Genomic DNA, 19,657 nt, shown 5'->3' with positions numbered 1-19,657 from the left:
TATATATATATATATATATATATATATATATATATATATATATACATATATATATATATATATATATATATACATATATATATATATACATATATATATATATATATATACATATATATATATATATACATACATATATATATATATACATACATATATATATATACACATATATATATATATATATATATATATATATATATATATATATATATATATATATTCCATTTTATCTTAGTTATTAGTAGTATGTTGTTATACTCTGAGTAATGTTTTGAGACCACCACTTATTCCTTCAGGTCTCAGATGGGTGTTCCACTCTAGAAAAGGCCGGCAACACTGATGACGTAAGTGTAAAAAAAAAAATATAAAAAAAAAAAGAAAAGAAAACTTTACTTTTTCTTTTCAGAAAATTATATAAATATATATATATATATATATCTTCCTAGATATAGAATGGAATATTTTCCACTGAGTATACAACCAGTTAACTGAAGTTATTTTCACGTATATTTCTGTGCTAGAAAATTGTAAATTTACATTTTTTTTTATCACCATTGAAAAGATTCTCTTCTGGCATTAAACGGATAATTATTTTCTAATCTAAAAATTCATTTTAATTAAATCTTTTGTGCTGTTATAATATATTGTAGTTCTAGACTGTTTTTCCCGTGACAAAATGTAGTTGTCATCTCTTCATCTTCAATTTCTTAATATTTGAGAAGCACCATCTGGCTTATACAACTGTGCATCTTTCACAAGTTATCGAATTTGGCTGTGGTTATAATGGAAGGCTATTAGCAACATTTTGCCTCTGAAGGTTAAGTTGATTGGAATAAATTTGTTTATAATACTGACTTCACTTCAAAATAATTTATATAGCTTCTCTTGAATGTTCTTATGAAATGTAAAATTGGGCAGAATTTAATCTGTGGATTCTTTGTCAGTCTTCTTTTTACAGTTATAGACTAGTAGAGTTGTTTGTTTTATTAATTGTTGGAAATACACACACACACACACACACACACACACACACACACACACACACATATACACATGTGAAAAGTAAGTTTATGCCACTTACTTATTGCTGGTTTCCATTAATGCTATTAATTCAAAGGGTTATCTTTTACTTTCATCCTTTTTTTTTCATTAGGGTGGGGAGCTGATAAAATAAGAACTAATTATAGTTAATTTAATCGACTATAAATTTATGGGCCTTGAGTCTGTTAGAAATCCTTATTGTATATTACTATCTTTGACTGTACCAATATCTACTACCCTTGAAAAAAAAGAAAACAAAAAGCATGCATCTCTCTATTTCCTCTTTCTTAAGACTTTGATTTCATGTATTCATTTTCTGCTTATTAAACATAAGACTAATTGCCCTGTAACAAGCGAGTTGTTAAGTGTTAGCACATGAGAAAATTTATTTAACCAAAAGGAAATTTTTGAGATGCTTCAGTGTGTTACATTTTATGATGTGTTGGTATTAAATGATGAGCTGGTTTGGTAAAGAAATTGTAATTAACCTTTTATTGTTATTTAATGTATGAAGTAAGCATCATCAAAAATCAACAGACATTACTTCTGATATTTTCTCTGGGTCTCAAATGATCTATTATCAAACCAAACAAGCTCACAAACTTTCTAAAAGAAAGAAAACCAGTGCCAGATTAAAGTTAGATTAAGCAAAGTCAAATTAAATGTTGTGAAGACATAATCATAGTATGAAATAAGTGACTTATTGTATTTGATCAATGTTTTTATTTTTAATGAATGGAAATTTTCATTGTTAATTATGTCTTTCCCCTTTATTATCCCATTTTACTAAAAGAAGGGCATTTCTATTATGTGTTAGATATGACAGAGCTTTGACAGTATTAATAGTTGTCATTTTTTGCCACATGCCAAATACATATCACCTACACATGTAGTAATCTAAGTTTCAGAAGCAGTAATATTTATAATGAACAATAATGGTAATTACAAGATATATGTTGTTGACCGTTAAAATATTTTGACTTGCAGAAATGAAAAATTGTTGATAATGATGTGTTGTATTGGATTGAATTAATTGTACTTCCGCACAGTATTATAATATTATTTGCCATCTTAATTTATTCACTTTACAATGCAAATCTATTTTCATCAAATATTTGAAGTTGTTTCAATGAAACAAATTTTCTTGAAGATTAGTCCTTCCTCCCTTAGATTAAGCTCCGAGAACATTTCATGTAGCGTTATTCTTTTAAGAAGTTATCTTTCCTTCTACCTGTAGAATTGTTAGGAAAGTTATCTTACATATTGTAGTATTTGACTGTGTTCTTTATTAACATATATTTGCCTCTCTTGTAGAAGGATCCGGTGACCAATATCTTTCAGGCTGCTGAGAAACAGCTTTTTACTCTGGTCGAATGGGCCAAACGAATTCCCCACTTTACTAAATTGTCTCTTGATGATCAAGTGACATTGTTGAGGGCAGGTTTGTATTTATGTTTTTTTAAATTTCAGTTATTCTTTTTGCCTCTGATAATTATTTTGCATCTAATTCTTGTTGATTTGAGTGGGATGAATTTCAAGATGTGTGCATATAGTTGGAACAGTGGTTTTACAGCTAGATTTCTTTCCAAGTACTAACAATTCAGTCATTAAAAAAAAAAAAAAAAAAAGGTGAGGATTAATACTAACAGTTTTGTGTATTTTTCCCAGAAGAAAGTACTACTTTCAACTTGTGACCATGATCATGTGACCCAGCAACTCACTCTGGCAATATTCTGAGTGACTGAAGGTGATAGCAAACCCACACTACATTTCTGATGGTGACTGTGACAAGGGAGTGTCTATGCAACAATGGCAAGAAAAGCAATAAACCAGTGTTCACACAAAGCTACTCTTTGGTATTTATTGCAATGTACATTGGTGACAAATATATATTCATACATATATGATGGGAGTCTGCGTACTGAACTCTACTTGAATATTGGTCAGTGTAAAGCAATGAAGCAAACATTTGGCCTGGGTGCCACACATACTGAGATCAAACATGGGACCATATGGGTTTGAGGTGAACTCCTGACTACTAGAGCTATGCCTAAGTTCTACTTATTAAATTTTAAATTGAGGTTTTTAAATTGGTTGAACCATTTCCTCTCGAGTTACAAAATTATCTATTTTTAGCTTAGTTCTGTTGAGTCATGTGCTAGTTGTGTTGAATGGAAATAGTTAATAACGAACATTCTCTGGAAGTTGTTTAATTCATTTCTTTCAGATGTAGTTAATTTTAGATTTTTTTTAATAAAATTCAAGATTTCTTAAATTTTAAACTTTATATATTTATGGTTTGAAAATTTTGGCAGATTAATCTAATTATTGAATACATTTTTGTTTCTATCTTGGAATACCAAAGGAAAAAAAAAAAATAATGCTAATATTTTAAAAACTTTTACCTATATTCCAGGCTGGAATGAGTTGCTAATTGCTGGTTTCTCTCATCGTTCTATACCTGTCAAAGACGGTATCTTGTTAGCCACTGGCATTCATGTTCATCGAAGTAGTGCACACCATGCTGGTGTAGGTACTATTTTTGACAGAGTTCTTTCTGAACTGGTAGCCAAAATGCGGGAAATGAAGATGGATAAATCAGAATTAGGATGTTTACGAGCAATAGTGCTCTTCAACCCTGGTAAGTTGATTTCTATTTAAGTTATAGTAAGATTTCTTCATATTGAAGAAAACTAGAAAGGCATTCCCATCATCAGATTCTGCTGCCAAAGAATAGACTTCTTAGTTTGGTCACTGATGAATGTTTCCATGGCTGAGAAAGTTAGCCAGATGAGTGTTGGTATTGATATCAAGAGCATGGAAGTTCAATTGGAGAAACTGTTTATGGAAGTACTTTTTCTGAAAGATAAAGAGCAGGTTTTGAAGATATTGCTAAATGCTTGTGGCTTGGAGGAGAAAATGTAATGGATTGCGTTTAGAACTGATACCGTTACTTACCAGCCATTCCAGAGATTGTTGTACTGGGTGTAAGAATAACAGGTCCTTGTGAGCTGGTTCACAGAAATCGCTTTTCTTTGGAGTGGGATTCAAATCGGTAATTGCTATTGTGACCTTCATCTCTATGGCAACCATTTGTACATTAAACGATTCTCCTATTGGTGTTAAAGCAATTATGAAAACTGCTTTACTTATACAATCATAACACAACATCTGGAATTACCTCCCCTCGTATGCCAAAATTATCAAAATATCTCTGGTCAATATTTATTGATCACTCCTCACTGCAGCAGTTATTTCACTTTAGCTTTCGATAGTGTGTCTACATTAAATGTTAACGCTATCTTAACTATTGTTTTTCAAACAAATCGTCTCGATGTTTAGTTTTCTATCTCAACAAGTCCCTTCATTTAGCGATTGGATTCTCGTCACAACTGTAGAGTTATCTCCCTTACACAATAGTCAAGTTAGTGGATCCCAGCTGCTAAAAACTGGCATAAAAGACGCCTAAGTTATGGTGATTTATTTTTGTGTTTCCTTTAATTATGTCATACAAACTCCCCCCAAAAATGTCATTTTGTAATCTGGAGTATTGTTTTATGTCAGTGCTACATTTCTATATACGTTGCTAGTACCGCCTGACTGGCCTTCGTAGGATTTTCGAGCGAGATCGTTGCCAGTGCCCCTGGACTGGCTCTTGTGCAGGTGGCACATAAAATACACCATTTTGAGCGTGGCCGTTGCCAGTACTGCCTGACTGGCCTTCGTGCGGGTGACACATAAAAGCACCCACTACACTCTCTGAGTGGTTGGCGTTAGGAAGGGCATCCAACTGTAGAGACTCTGCCAAAATCAGATAGGAGCCTGGTGTAGCCATCTGGTTTCACCAGTCCTCAGTCAAATCGTCCAACCCATGCTAGCAGGGAAAGTGGACGTTAAACGACGATGATGATGATTTAGTATGGATATTGTTGAAAAATTATACAAATTTAATGCTCAAATATTTTTATTATTAACAATGTTTTATCTTTTCAGATGCTAAAGGCCTAGTTTCAACACAAGAAGTTGAATCTCTGAGAGAAAAGGTTTATGCTAGTTTAGAAGAATATTGCAAATGCCAATACCCAGAAGAAACTGGCCGCTTTGCCAAACTGTTATTGCGTTTGCCTGCACTGAGAAGCATTGGACTAAAGTGTCTGGAGCACTTATTTTTCTTCAAACTTATAGGGGACACTCCAATTGATACATTCTTGATGGAAATGTTAGAAACTCCCAGTCCTCAAACATAGACATTTTATAAAAGACGTAAAGTTGAAAAATGTGAAACTTGCCCAACACCAGCCACACACATACTACTTCTGCGACCGTTATTCCACATCCTCCAGTTGGCTTCATGAAATGAAGGAAGCAGATAACCAAATTACATTGTTCTGCTACTCTAATTTGGGTCAACTGTGTTCGGGATTGGGATAATTTCCATGTAAATCTCCCCACCCACCCTTTCATCCACCAGGCTGTATCGTCTCCTATAATCCTGGTGCATATTTGAAGCTTCCTATGAAATTCTTTTTGTTTCCCTATCCATATTGCTGATTTTACTGCTGCTCCAGACATATTACTTTTATATCTAGCCAACCTTACCTGAAACATTGTCTGCTCAACATTAAGGAAGGCACTAAATGAAATCACAGCAACATTCTATTTGTTTTTTGTTTAACTCAATCCATCTCCAACTGCTTACTTTCAGATAGCGATTTCTACACATTTTCATTTGTTATATCTTGGTGTATATATGTGAAAGTAATTCCATTATTCTTAGGTGATTTCACTTCATCAAATCTCATTTGGTTGCTTCTTTCCTCAACAGACAATTGTTGAGAATGCTTCTTTGCTCATTCTTAATGCACGGAAAGAGTTAAAAGAAGTAATTCATTATGTTGGCATAGCTAATTAAACTCTCTTGCATTTTACTTTCACTGTAATTTATTTCTTGCCTTTTATCCGAGTGATTGTCCTAACCACATAATTGTAACTGTGTTCATCTGGTTGCAATGCTGCCAATCACTTGCACTGAACATAAACAACTGACAAAGTAAGAAACGTACCTGAGATCTGATAGCATCTGTGAAATAAATCTGCCAATCCTCTCTACCCTTTACACAATCTCTCATCTGATACTTTGATCTCATTTATTGCCTAAACTTTTGCTTTTGGACATCAAGTTTAGCATCTCCATGAGATATTCTATATTGAAACTGGCTTATTGATTTTAAGTGTTTTAGTAAGTTAAATGTTTTGTTTACTGTGCTTCTAAACTTTTAATTCTGAAGTTTAGTCATGGTCAAAGTTCAAAACAAACTCCAGTGTGGATACCAAGAATAGAATATTATAAACAAAGCTAAATAAAGATGTCTTTCTACTACTGTTAAATTTGTTCTATGTGCCACTTTGAAAACTATTACCCTTCAAATGTCTCCATGGTGCTCTCCCCACTTTCTGCTTCATTTTATCACAATTGACTTTCTGAGTTAATTTTCACAGAAATTGAAGTAAATAATGACCTCCCTTGTCACATCAGCTTGCTGCAGTAAAGTTAGGCCAGATTTGGTATATGTGCAAAAGTGATTTAAAAAGTTAAATTTCCTTTTGGGTTCAGTTCAGGACTATTTTATAACTTTAAATATCCGAGCTGGAAGGGAGTGGACAAAGTTACATCTGGCCTCTTGAATTAAAATTCTCTTGCCATTCTGAACAGGTATTATTTTGCACCAATCAAAAAATAAAAAAAATAAATAATCCTTGATCCTAATTGTCCAGTATTGTTAACACTTGCCCTATATCAGCAACAAAATGTATTTGTAATAAAAGATTATATAATCAGTGTATTTCTGTAAGTTGTTATACTTTAAAACTTTTTTTGAGAATTCATGCCCCACACTCACAGCTGTCTAGTATTGGTTTGCATCTGTTAAGATGCCACTAGAGAATTTCAATATTGCATTTCTCTGATGCCAAATCGGTTTCATTTGCTGGAAACATAAAAAGCTAACCCTGCCAAAGCACTTATGTTTTCATTTTATATACACTGACCTACCCAGAAAAATAACAGAACACAGAAAAACTATGGAAATCTTTATTTTTGATCTTTAGAAATTGAAAAGGGCTTGATTCTGGAAAAGTGAAGGAAGAAAAGTGAATGAAAAACTTCTAGAAGCCAAGAAAGTTTATACATCCCCAGATGTTGTTAGAGTAGTTTGGAGGAGAAGCCTGCAGTAAACTAACAACTTGATGTTTATATGTACAAAAATGATTCCTCAATTCTGAGATAAGGCAACACTGCTAGAATTGGGTTTTTATTTTTAAAATTATTTTTACAATAGGTATAATGATGTAATGATGCAAGTGCTTGAATGCTGAAATTAGGATACTAAACCAATCAGACCAAAATAGAGGTTAAAGTGCAGGTTGGTCAAGGAAGATATTGTTTACAAGTGGAGCAACAAATTTATTGGTCAAATGTTACTACTTGGAAGCTTTCAGATCTCGCAAAAAAAAATTTAAAGATTAGGAATTTTTTTTTCTTTTTTTTTTTTTAAAACTGGTGGGGACATGTGAGTAGAAAGCTCTAGAAATAAATAAATAAATGTAAGGTGCAAGTAAATGTAGAGAGTAAAGGCTAGAAAAGATAGTGGAAAAACAAAATGTACCAAAGTTAAAGCTAGCCTTTGTTAGTTCTTTATACTTTTGATATGACAACAAAAATATTGTCTTTAAAAATCCTTCCATCATAACTGGCAACAAATGGGGGGAGGGGGAAAGAAACTTGTCATGTTCAATTCTGTTTAGTTGCCATGATTTAATCTTCATCATTGGTGAAAGGGTTCGACTAATTTGTTATTTCTAATTTTTTGATAAGGAGGTGGTGCCATTTAAAAAAAAAAGAACTAAATGGCTGTAATGTGACAAAAAATGTATCTTGAAACTAGTAGAGTAGAAAATATGGAGTGCTGAGGTTTCTAAAAGGAAAATAAAAATAAAAAAAATTGTATAATGCATTTTGTGCAAGGAAAATGGGAGTTATGAAACTTGCTCCTTTTCCAATGTGCTTATGAAACTAGGGTTTGGAGTGACAAGGAATTTTTCGGAAAAAAAAGTTTTAGGAGGTGGCGATATCAGGAACTTTCTGCTGAGAGTATAATGAGCCCGAAAATGTAAAATGTATTTTATACAAATGTAGACATTAAAAACTTATGATTCCTGACTATGTGTATACATTGGAAATACCTATTATGACCCCCACAGGAATTTTATGTTGGCCAAGAGATCAAACCATTTGTTGTTAATTTTGATCAAAAAAAAATCTTTCACCATAAATTAAAACTTCAGGAAAAAAAAATCTCATTCATCCTGCCAAATGAAAACAGTCTCCCATTTACAGTTTAAAAGCTGTAATCAATAAGACTTCAGATGGTATCCTGCAATTACTTCCATTTTGGACAAGAGAAACATTAGAAATAATATTGTTCCCAATATAATTTCCTGGTTTTTACAGAAGAGATAATTAATCCTGCTTAGAAAATAATGAGTCAATACTAACTGATTACTTTTAGCTGACTGGGGGATGGGGGGTGGCCATTCATAAATTCTTAACACTCGGACTGATAATCAACTATGAGGTGGTGGCGGTGGTGGTCGCGGTGGTAAGAGTGGAAATTTCTTTTCTCTGTGGGAGCATTTTCAGAAAGACTAACAAAAGGATATGGCTGGCAGATTTTTAAGTAGCAGCTAAGAGGGTTATGAAAGAATTATGAGCTTCGACTGTAAATGGTCAGTGATAAAGATATGATGAAAACTCAGAGTAAACTAACAAAAGGTTAATTAACTATATAAAGGAGCTAATTTTGCCTATGTAAAAATACATATGGCATTTTCATAAGCAAAAATAAAAAAAGTTACAGCCTACTGAGAATAAACCATCACACATTGTGTGATACAGAATGGATTGTTTGCAGTCTTATTCACTTAATTACTAATTTACAAACCAGAAACACGCAGCTTCAATAATATAAGGGAATTTTATGCCAAAAGAAACAATAACAGATTTTAACTACACCTGTAATTAAAAGACCTTGACAAAACACTGCCTTTTGCCCTCAATGAAGGGAACAAACCTGTCCTGCAAAATGATTTACATAAAACTTTTCAATAAGAACAAGAAACATATTGTTTCAAACTAAAGGAACTAAACAACTTAATTACTTAATTCACAAACAACCAGAAACATGCAGCTTCAATAATTATAAGGGAATTTTATGCCAGAAGAAACAAATAATAACAAGAGATTTTATTTTAACTACACCTGTAATTAAAAGACCTTGACAAAACACTGCCTTTTGCCCTCATTGAAGGGAACAAACCTGTCCTTAGGAAACCTGCAAAATGATTTACATAGAACAAGAAACACATTGTTTCAAACTAAAGGAACTAAACCAATTTCACAAGATATAAAACTAAACAACAAAATAGTCTACATATATTTATAAGGGGAAGGGAGATGAAGATGAGACTAATATTTGGGCCTTTGGTCAAGTGACTGCAACTAACAATAGTTGTAGCAGAAATTCCAGTTATGAGCTGGAACTGGTAAAGAAAGCTCAAACATCCAAGATGAAAACAACGTTCATCCATTATAGTGTTCTAGGTATTTATTGAATTCAGTAGTAACCCCCACCACCCCCAGATCGCTGATAACCTCCACCTCTGTTATACCCACCACGATTGTATCCACCGCGGAATCCGCCACCACCTCTCCAGTTGTTGGTGAACCCTGTACTCATCCCACCACGGTAATTACTGCCATAGCCACCCCCATATCCTCGGGACCCACCCTCAAAGCTGCCCCCTCGGCTGAAGTTCCGAAATCCTCTCCCACCTCCACCGAACCGAGCAAATTTGTTTGGGGGTCCATTTCTGAAAAAAAAAGAAAAAGCAAGTGAAAAGAGAGACAAAAATGAATGTGAAACAAGAATTCTAGCTGAGTGAAAATCCTTCCACAGTTGCCACATTTACATCTTATTACTGTTTACTAATGAATCAAAGAGAAATTATCTTTTTTAAGTGGAAAATGCTTTTTTTTTGTTTTTCAGTTTTTGATTTCATCAGAAACTGCCTTCTAAAAAACAAACTATTTACAGAGCAATTAGAAAGAATTGTAGGCAGAACATTAAGTATCAGTGGGTTACTCTGTTTTATGGAAATTAGGTCTCTGCTACCTTATACCTCTGGAATCTATATTTCTTTGTGTGTCCTAACTAAAAATAATCAAGATATTTTAACCTTCCGTCTACCAATTTCAGTTGCTTTTTTCCTATTGTTTATATTATTTGATTCTGCTGATTTCTCGTGACTCTTATTTTTTCTAGACTCTCTTTTATTTGTCAAATGGGAAATTTTCCGTATGCTTACAAAAGCTAGAAAATTTCACTTTAATTACTGTATGGGTCTATTGGACCCTCAAATTAAATTCAGACAATATGCTTGTCATCCTAAACAGAATAAAAGCAATATCAAATATTTTCCTAGATACTTATCAGATATAAAATTGCATTCAATTTATTTCCCGAATTTTAGATAAAACAGGAAAAATTATGAAAATACTCTAGTAAATTTATGTGGTATTGCATCACCTTCAATCTGCTAGGTTATAGGGTGATACAATATTTTTATATGATGACACAACTCTTACAATATATTGCATCATCTTTCAGGAGAGTATAAATATGTGGGAGAGTAATATCTGCCTTTGGTCTGCTATCAAGTTTCATATAGTTCAGTTATGATTTCCAATATGCCTAGACGTGAAAACTTGAGTGAAGACCAAATATCGAAAAGGTTACTGGAATTAGATGAAGATGATAGTGAAAGTGATTGTGTGCTGGACAGTTTAGGTTCTGTGTCATCAGCTAATGATGATACAATTATCTGCAAGCCACCCAATTATGAATGAGCAATATGTTTCTGGAGAGAGACAAGAGTTTGGCATTCTAATCCTCTTATTCAAACTTCATCTTGCAATATCGTGCGTCAAGAATGTGGACCATTCTGCTTTAGTAAAAGGTATGTTTTACTATCTTTATATGCCAGAATCTTCTTGAAGTAATTCGTAAATAGACAAATTTTGAAGGTCAGGTTTTTTTACAAAAAAACAAATGGAAAGAAACTGATCCCTCTGAACTAAAGAAATTCATGGGACTGATTTTTCTAATAAGTGTTTATAAATCTAAACATGAAAAGTTATGGAGTCAAGAAGACGGCCGTCCAATATTCAACAAAATTATGAGCCACAATATTTGGATTTCAAATTCGAGCGAGGTCGTTGCCAGCACTGCTGGACTGACTCCTGTGCAAGTGGCACGTAAAAACACCATTTGAGCATGGCCGTTGACAGTACCGCCAGACTGGCCCTCGTGCCGGTGGCACGCAAAAGCAACCACTACACTCTCGAAGTGGTTGGCATTAGGAAGGGCATCCAGCTGTAAAAACTCTGCCAGATCAGATTGGAGCCTGGTGCAGCCATCTGGTTCGCCAGTCCTCAGTCCTCTTATTGTCCCAAGAAAAATTATGTAGTCACACTTATGAGTACAATGCACTCTCATCCTTCAATTGATTCAAAAAGTACTGAAAAGAAACCTGGAGTTATTACATGTTCCAACAAAACAAAAGGAGGAGTAGATACCCTAGATAAGATGGTATGGACTTGCAAAAAGAATGATTCAATGATGGCTTAATGGTTATATTCTACAACATGATTGATATAAGTGCAGTGAATCCTTTCATTGTTGCTAAACAGCTTCACTTGCAAAGTTTCAAGGATAAAAGAAGACAGTACCTAATTCAGTTAGGAAAAGAACTTGCTGGAGTTAATGCTAAACAAGAATATGACAAACAATCTTCTAGTTCTGCTAACGCAGAGAACACACTGAAAGCAAAGACAGATAAAAACTTCTAGTCTATGTTAAGTCTACAGCATTCATTAGCCATGTCCCACAGCCATACAGTAGGAAGATGCAAACAAGTGCCTCTATAAATGCAAATACTTTTGTGATTAAATGGATTTTTGACCTAGACTAAAGCTGGCTTAGACAAAAGGATCAGTGTGTGCCTGGTTAGTGCAGATATCTATTTCATCTTCACCATGGCCAGGTAGCAATAAAAGTAGCTCCAAGGTACCTTGCTGCAATTTACCTATTATACAACAGCTGTATAGAATACTTAATACCCATGTCAGCACTAGATGGTTTATATATTTCGATGACTGGCACCCGTGCCAGTGAAGCACTAACAGCACCATCCATGCGAGATCACTGCCAGACCAGCGGTCTGGCTTCCGTGCCGGTGGCACGTAAAAAGCACCATTTGAGTGTGATCATTACCAGCATCGCCTTACTGGCACTTGTGCTGGTAGCATGTGAAGAAAACACCATTTGAGCGTGGCCGTTGCCAGTACCGCCAGACTGGCCATCGTGCCGCTGGCATGTAAAAGCACCCACTACACTCTCGGAGTGGTTGGCATTAGAAAGGGCATCCAGCTGTAGAAACTCTGCCAGATTAGATTGGAGCCTGGTGCAGCCATCTGGTTCGCCAGTCCTCAGTTAAATCATCCAACCCATGCTATCATGGAAAGCAGATGTTAAACGATGATGATGATGATGTGGCAGCTCTGAAAGACCTGGGAGTACCTAGTTTGTTATGTGAAAGTTACACAAGACAGGAGCAGTAAATAGAGCAATTTTGATGGGTAGGTTATATTATGGCCATCCCCAGCATGCTCATAAATGAGGCAAAAAAAAAAAAGGCACTTGCCATTTGATTTGAGATCTTCTAATCCAGAAGTTAATACTTAAGTGATATACGGCATCAAAATTGGTGGCACTCAAGCTACCACAATTGAATCAAAGTACCATGTAATATTTTAACAAAGCTGTGCTGACAGCTTAATAAGTAAAATATCAGAAACTGATAAACTAATATTACATAGATATTAATATTACTAAATCTGAACCTGGAATGAGAAGATCTACAGGGAACAGCAAAATTTCTAACGGAGTTTAATAATTTTTGAATAACAAATAAATAATGAACAAAGGGGAGATAAAGACTGCCGGATGGAGAAAATCCTTACTTTTGCATTGCTAAACATATTTAACACTTTCAAAATAACTTAGAAAGAGGATGAACTAAACTAAAATCTTCAAAGCAGAGGGGATAGGAATAATCTTCCAACAAAATATTTAAAAAAAGTAAATATCAAAGCAAAAGATTTGAAGAAAACGACAACTAAGACAAAGATCTAAATAATTACTTGAATACTAATGAAAATGTTAGAGAGCACCTGTTGCAGTGCTTTTAATCCTTTCATTACCAAACAGTCTCTCATTATAAGATAAGATAAAGCACTCAAATTTCTCTTCATATTTAAATCAAAATTATGATGTAATCACTTGCTGTACATCACCCAACATCTTTAACTCATTCAGATCAGTGTCAAATATAGTGCTTATTTTTCACATTGTTTTTAATTAATCATGCATTATCTCATAGCTTCGAGATGCTGATGATGTTATTGTTTATTTTTAGAACGATATTGTAGGGCAAGTGTGAGAGAACCAGTTTAAATGCTAATGAACAAATATTTTAGCTATTTGTTTGCCTATTTCTATAAATTTATACATTCAGTAAAAATTATATAAACTTCAGATTTAGTAATACTGACTGAATAATTTTTGAATACAGCAAATGAAAAATGCCACCAAGTATAAATAAGATTTTTTTTCAATATCTAATGGTGTAAACAATATTGGACAGTGATAGTGAAAGTGATATTCCTAGAAAGTGAATTCAGATGAAAATTTTAAGAAAGCTACCAGACCCATTCACTCATTTTCATGACTCGAAATTCACTGCCTTGTTTACCCTTTTTCAAGTGGCAGAGAAACTAATAACTATGCAAAAATGTAAACAAATGGGGGGAAAAAAAAAAACAAGGATAAACTAAATGAAATTTGAACATTTTTACTCTAAACGTATTAATGGACATTTAGTAACCAAGAGGTCAATATGATCAAGTATACAATGTCTACTTAAATAATAGGGGAATATTAATCATCTACATGTTACTCACTCGGTCTGGTCAGCAAGTCCAAAGCGACCAGCATTTGGTTGAGATAAAAATCTCACAGCACTCATCAGCGAAGACTCTTGGGGTCCTGGCTGGTTAATTACAGCTGGGTTCTGGGTGGCTCGCACTATTAGGGCTTCCATGGCCGGACGGAGAGCGACAATTTTGGCAGCAATATTAGGGTTCATTTTTAAATTAATCCTGAAATCATAAAAATGAAGAATTATATACTATACAGTATAAAACCGGAGACTTTTTAAAAAATAAATAAATAAATAAAATGAAAAAAATTATCTTAAACACACATTTTTACATCTATCCAGGTCTTCCTTGTCTGCCTCTTCCATTGTCTCTTTCCACTGAGATATCATAGGACATTTTTACTCATATATTATACTTCATCTGCATCATAAGCCCATAACAATGTAGTCATTGTTTTCTTATGCCACAACCTAATAGATAGTTTATTTCACAGCTCATCTGTACCACATCATTCATGCAAACTAAAATTATACATCCAGAGAAGCATGCTAGACTCATTCAGCCTTCACACTTCCTCTGCAGTCAGTGCTGCCTCACTAGCATGCAGCACTGCACTTATACAGAAGCAATATACAATCTACCTTTCACTCAAAAGAAGAATCCTCTTGTTGTCAGCAGAGACAACTCTCTGAACCATAACTTCCATATTCTGGCTACTATACTTTCAGAGTTCCTGCCCCCACTGCTGTTCAGGTTGCATAAGTAACAGAAACTGCCTTCTAATTTCCTTTGAAGGACTGAAAGGATATTTTGCTATTGCACTGACTACTAATTACATGGTTTTAATTTAGCATCAGCCTCCCTGTGATCCTAAAAGACCTTTTGTACACCATATTGTATTCATAGTATGGAGTCCTTACCTACTCTTTTTCTACGTATCAAGCAAAATCATTTCTCTGATGATAAGTGTCATGTCTTTACATACCAAATCTTTGACCTTTGCCCAGTTTATCCCGAGATTTCTCAAGTCTAAGTTTTGCTTCCATGCCTGGAATTTCTTCTTTAACCGACTCTGATATAAGGACTAGGTCATAAGCATATTAGAGTTAAAATAATTACAATGCAGGAGAGAGAGAGAGAGAGAGAGAGAGAGAGAGCAAAAAGAATGCCCCTTACCATTCATCAAGAATAACCAAATCTTCATGAAATGTCACAGAACGAGAAGCAAAGAGCAGTAACTGGATGGGTGATACCATTGTCATTTGTTTGCAAGACACAGCACGAGTACGTATCTATCGATCACAAAGAAATGCAAAAAAAATACATTAGCAATCTCTAAAAAGTTTAAGCCAATTCTTACAGGATTTGAGCTTATAATGTTATCTTAGTGGCTATCTCACATGAAATTGTTGATATGAAAGGCACATAACTAATCCACTTAAAACCTAGGAGGAATGGAGATGAATTTTAAAAAAAGATTTGAAAGTAAATTATTTATCTGGGTCATAGCTCTGCCATTTTGTAATTAGTAAGTGACATCATAATAACTGTCATAACAATATTAATACAAAAGAAAACAAAAAAAACTCAGAAGCTCAATTTCAGAAAATTGTTTTAGAATTACCTTTTCCCCAAATATGAAATACGGAGAAGGAAAATGAATTTCAAAATTACTGCAGTTCACTGATGATTTATGAACTAAGGCATGCTTGCTTTCAGTAGTGAGTACTTTACGCTTTTCTTTATGATAGCAAACATTGGGATAAAGACCCATACATAAGAGCGTTGTCACCTGCAACACAAAAAGGAAGGTTAATCAATACATGTTGAGTTCCTTTTTAGTTAATAAACAAATGTCAGCGTTCATCTAAACTTTTCATTCTTTAATACATAGTATATCTCTTAGAGCTCCCCTGCTTTCTCTCCACACAGACACACACACATTAGATTGGTATATACTTGCAAAAATAATGAAGGCACTAAGACTCTTGTCTCTTGCTTAACAAGCTAACATGCAACTATCTACAAGCATAACTCAAAAACAACCTTAGCTCACTTGCATAGTACCATGCGTTCGCAAACTGCTTTAGGTGCCTATATTGCCATGAGCGAACATAGATACCTTCTCCTCTTGAACGATTACAGGACATGACCACAAGAGAGAAAATTAATTGCACCAACACTTGGTTGATATCCATTTTTGTCAAGAACACTAGAGCAGTGTAAAATTAAGTGCCATGATACCTGGTCCACAAATCAGGCCCTTAACTTTAAAATTGTGAACCCAACATCCAAATAGATTGTTTGTATTTGAATTTATAACACACACACGCAATATTTGTGAATTTAAAAACGCCAGAAGCAAGATACAAGTTTTATTCTACAAATGAATTGGTTATAAGAACTGCTTTCAGCTGTAAAATCAATAACAAAAACTATTTGACACAAAAATAGAAAAATGTAAAAAGGCACCAACCCACAAAATATTGTACTTCTTGATTTACATAGTAAAGAATTTGACTGAATTAAGATTTGAAAGGTTTATGATTTCATAACATTTCAGATTAAGAAAGCATATAAGCATATTTCTAACTCGTACCTATGTTAATAAATAAAACGCATAAAAGTGAGAAATTTACAATCTTTGCAATAGAAGCAAGTTCCTGACAAATTCAAACTGATCTATTACTTACAATATCTAAATTACCATCGGGTCCAGTGTAATTGTATACTTTGGGCAACATACATTCTTCTGGGAAACCAGTATTGGTAAGAATATCTCTTAACTGATTCTACAAATGTAAAGGAAGAAAAAATATATACAAAAACGTTTTAGTAATCAGAAACATAATAATACTCAATGGCACTTTAAAGTATTGGTTAGACTAGTCCCCACCCCTTTTTTTTTTCAGTCAGTAAGAAGCAGACTGTATGAAGCATATACAACAATTCAAATGTTGCATGGTAGCAGCAACATTGTACAGCAGATCTATAAAAGTTGGAGTGAAATGAGGTGTGTACGATTTGATGCATGTACAATTATTAGCTGAGAGAGTTGAGAAGATAACAACTGATGTATGCAGGGTAAGATAACTGTGGTAAAGCTAGGGAAAACAAGAAAAAGTCCGATCTGAAAACTTTTGAAAAGACAAAAGGATTACAATGACTGACAGTAAACATTAAACTTAAGATGATATTTTGGGGAAAAAAAGCAGATATTAATGATGATGACAATTTCAATATCCAATTAAAAATATGGCTAAATTCAAGTACTCAAAAAGCCATCCAAATTCAAACACATTGCTACAAATACTTTTTTGACAAGAATAAGGGTAATTTCATAATATATATAAATGTACATAAATATAACTGATTACCTTTGCTTCACATGTCATTCGCAACGTTGGCATTGAAAGAGATTTATTGTCACAAAAGCAAGCTTCACTATCTTCACCAGCCATACTGAAATAAAAGCATATATTTTGGGTGAGAAAATAATTCAGAAAACTAGGTATAAAATGGTAGAATTAAATGGAAATGAATATGAGTACACACCGAGCATCTTCCCAAAGTTGAAATGCATTCAATAAGGCTACATGATCACTGCATCTTGTACCAGCCAGATTTTTATGTATCCAGCCAAGGCGCTTCCGGTCATGTGTTATAAATGGTTCTGGAAACGTAGTGCTAGCAGCAACTGTACACACAGCATCTCCACAGCTGTATAAAGATATATTTGAATCATAGAAGGGAAATAGAGAAACAAGAATCAAACTGCTGAAAGCAACTTTAAAATTAGAGGAAGAGAAATGCATATGGCCTACTTACAGTCTTGCATTTAGTTATACAAGAAGTAAAAAAAAAAAAAGTCATTGTCACAAATGAGGTGGATGTGAGACAAAAGGTGAATGATGTAGAATTGAACTTAAACATGGGTTTATCATAGCTATTTCTATGGTATATGCATATAAGGAAATAACTCTTACTCTGACATATAAGCAGTATTCTAAAATGGTAGTTTGTATAAGGTTAGCTGTTATTTAGGGTTGATGAATATTTTCATATTTACATTGATTCTCAGTTGTTTGATACTTAATTACAATTAAAAGGTTCTGATTCACCATTTGACAGCATGTCATAATAGACATTTAGTTAAATCTAAAGTAAACCACTCTATTAACATAACTTTTCCATTCATACAAAAACAATGTTCATTTCAAGTAACCTGTAACTAAATTTATGAATTAGTCTCAAGTTACTTCTGGTAATACTGGAAAATAAGATGCTCAAGAATGGTTATAAATCTGGTTAGTAACTAAAAAAAGAAAATATAGCAAACAATATTGGGACATGAGAAAACTGCAACTTACTAAAACAGGCAACCATAAATCATCATTTTTCCTAAGCGAGGTTCAATAGGAAGTCTGGCAAGAATACGGCCCAAAGGAGTTAATTCATCATTAGAATCAAGAGCACGCATTTCTAGAAAGAAAAATAAGATTTTCAATATATTTTATTTACACTGCAAACAAGAGATAAAATTAGATTAGCCAAGAATTTTAAGATATGTAAATCCTCACCTTTTAATAGGGCTTCAGCTTCAATAACAGCATCAATAGGAGGTGGCTCAACAGCTTTGGCCAAAAATAGACCAATAGACCCGAGCCTTAGCAGTTTGATAGCCAATGCTAATTCATGAAGTGGTGTGCGGAATATTTCAGGTGTTGTATGTTGTTCTAGCCTGAAAATAAACAGCACTGATTTTAACTAATCATCAAAACTACATTGAAATCAAAATTAAGAAAATACAATATCTCTGCCTTATCTCAATCATAACATTAATTTCTATCATAGACACAAATTTTGAGAAAGCTAAACACCAAAAGCATCCAATATACATTTCTTTAAATAGTATGTAAACAAATTCTCAAAGTAAAGTTACATTTTACTATGCCTTGTTTAATGAGTATTATGCTTAAAGATTAAAGAATTACTAACAAATTATGTTCATATCACTAACATTGTTATAGCTTACTGATTTATTACAATATATTTTGTCTTTTTAATTTACTGAATGGAATTTTATGAAGGAAGTATACAAAGCACTATCACTCACCTTTCATACCTGGCTCTGCTACAAAGATGAAAGCAGAATCCAGGCCGAACACGTCCAGCACGCCCACGACGTTGTTCCAAGTTAGTTTTGGAAGCCCATAAAGTAGCATAATTAGTCATGTTGTTGTGTGAAGTGAAGAGTTTCATTTTAGCTCTGAAATATACCAATAAAACCACATTGTAGAATGTTAACTAAGAAATGCAGACATTACAATAATAGTAACAAAGACTTGGGATGATTTTAAACTTACTTGCAACAGTCAATGACATAGACGACATCATTGATGGTCACACTGGTCTCAGCAATATTGGTTGAGAGAATAATCTAAAAAACAAAGGGTTACCATTTTGTTAGAAATGCAACTAAATAGTAACTAATGT

The 19,657-nt window shown here is 33.7% G+C and overlaps 2 protein-coding genes across 55 annotated transcripts in view; one reads left to right on the top strand and one right to left on the bottom strand.

The window, feature by feature from the left end:
- The window catches only part of LOC106868437 (retinoic acid receptor RXR), a 584,509-nt gene extending 577,622 nt beyond the window's left edge, over positions 1–6,887 (top strand). For 27 of the 49 annotated variants that reach the window (XM_089360953.1, XM_089360923.1, XM_089360932.1 and 24 more), the window contains 4 exons: positions 300–347; positions 2,359–2,485; positions 3,461–3,685; positions 5,038–6,887. In XM_089360953.1, coding sequence (XP_089217079.1) covers positions 300–347; positions 2,359–2,485; positions 3,461–3,685; positions 5,038–5,291 — 654 coding nt within the window. In that variant the 3' untranslated portion in view covers positions 5,292–6,887. The remainder of the gene's footprint in view (positions 1–299; positions 348–2,358; positions 2,486–3,460; positions 3,686–5,037) is intronic. The other 22 variants (XM_089360965.1, XM_089361057.1, XM_014913710.3 and 19 more) reach the window with 1 other exon arrangement.
- A 234-nt stretch (positions 6,888–7,121) lies between these two features.
- LOC106868436 (ATP-dependent RNA helicase A) overlaps positions 7,122–19,657 on the bottom strand; it is a 58,629-nt gene continuing 46,093 nt past the window's right edge. For all 6 annotated transcript variants that reach the window (XM_089360892.1, XM_014913702.3, XM_089360885.1 and 3 more), the window contains 11 exons: positions 19,528–19,601; positions 19,278–19,430; positions 18,742–18,902; positions 18,532–18,643; positions 17,717–17,881; positions 17,539–17,623; positions 16,855–16,953; positions 15,786–15,953; positions 15,338–15,453; positions 14,183–14,380; positions 7,122–9,972 (listed from right to left, as the gene is read on the bottom strand). In XM_089360892.1, coding sequence (XP_089217018.1) covers positions 9,717–9,972; positions 14,183–14,380; positions 15,338–15,453; positions 15,786–15,953; positions 16,855–16,953; positions 17,539–17,623; positions 17,717–17,881; positions 18,532–18,643; positions 18,742–18,902; positions 19,278–19,430; positions 19,528–19,601 — 1,587 coding nt within the window. In that variant the 3' untranslated portion in view covers positions 7,122–9,716. The remainder of the gene's footprint in view (positions 9,973–14,182; positions 14,381–15,337; positions 15,454–15,785; positions 15,954–16,854; positions 16,954–17,538; positions 17,624–17,716; positions 17,882–18,531; positions 18,644–18,741; positions 18,903–19,277; positions 19,431–19,527; positions 19,602–19,657) is intronic.

Source organism: Octopus bimaculoides, chromosome 1 (assembly GCF_046866305.1).
Source record: "Octopus bimaculoides isolate indiv1 chromosome 1, ASM4686630v1, whole genome shotgun sequence".
NCBI classification, from domain to species: domain Eukaryota; kingdom Metazoa; phylum Mollusca; class Cephalopoda; order Octopoda; family Octopodidae; genus Octopus; species Octopus bimaculoides.
This window is presented reverse-complemented; position numbering and strand designations above follow the sequence as displayed.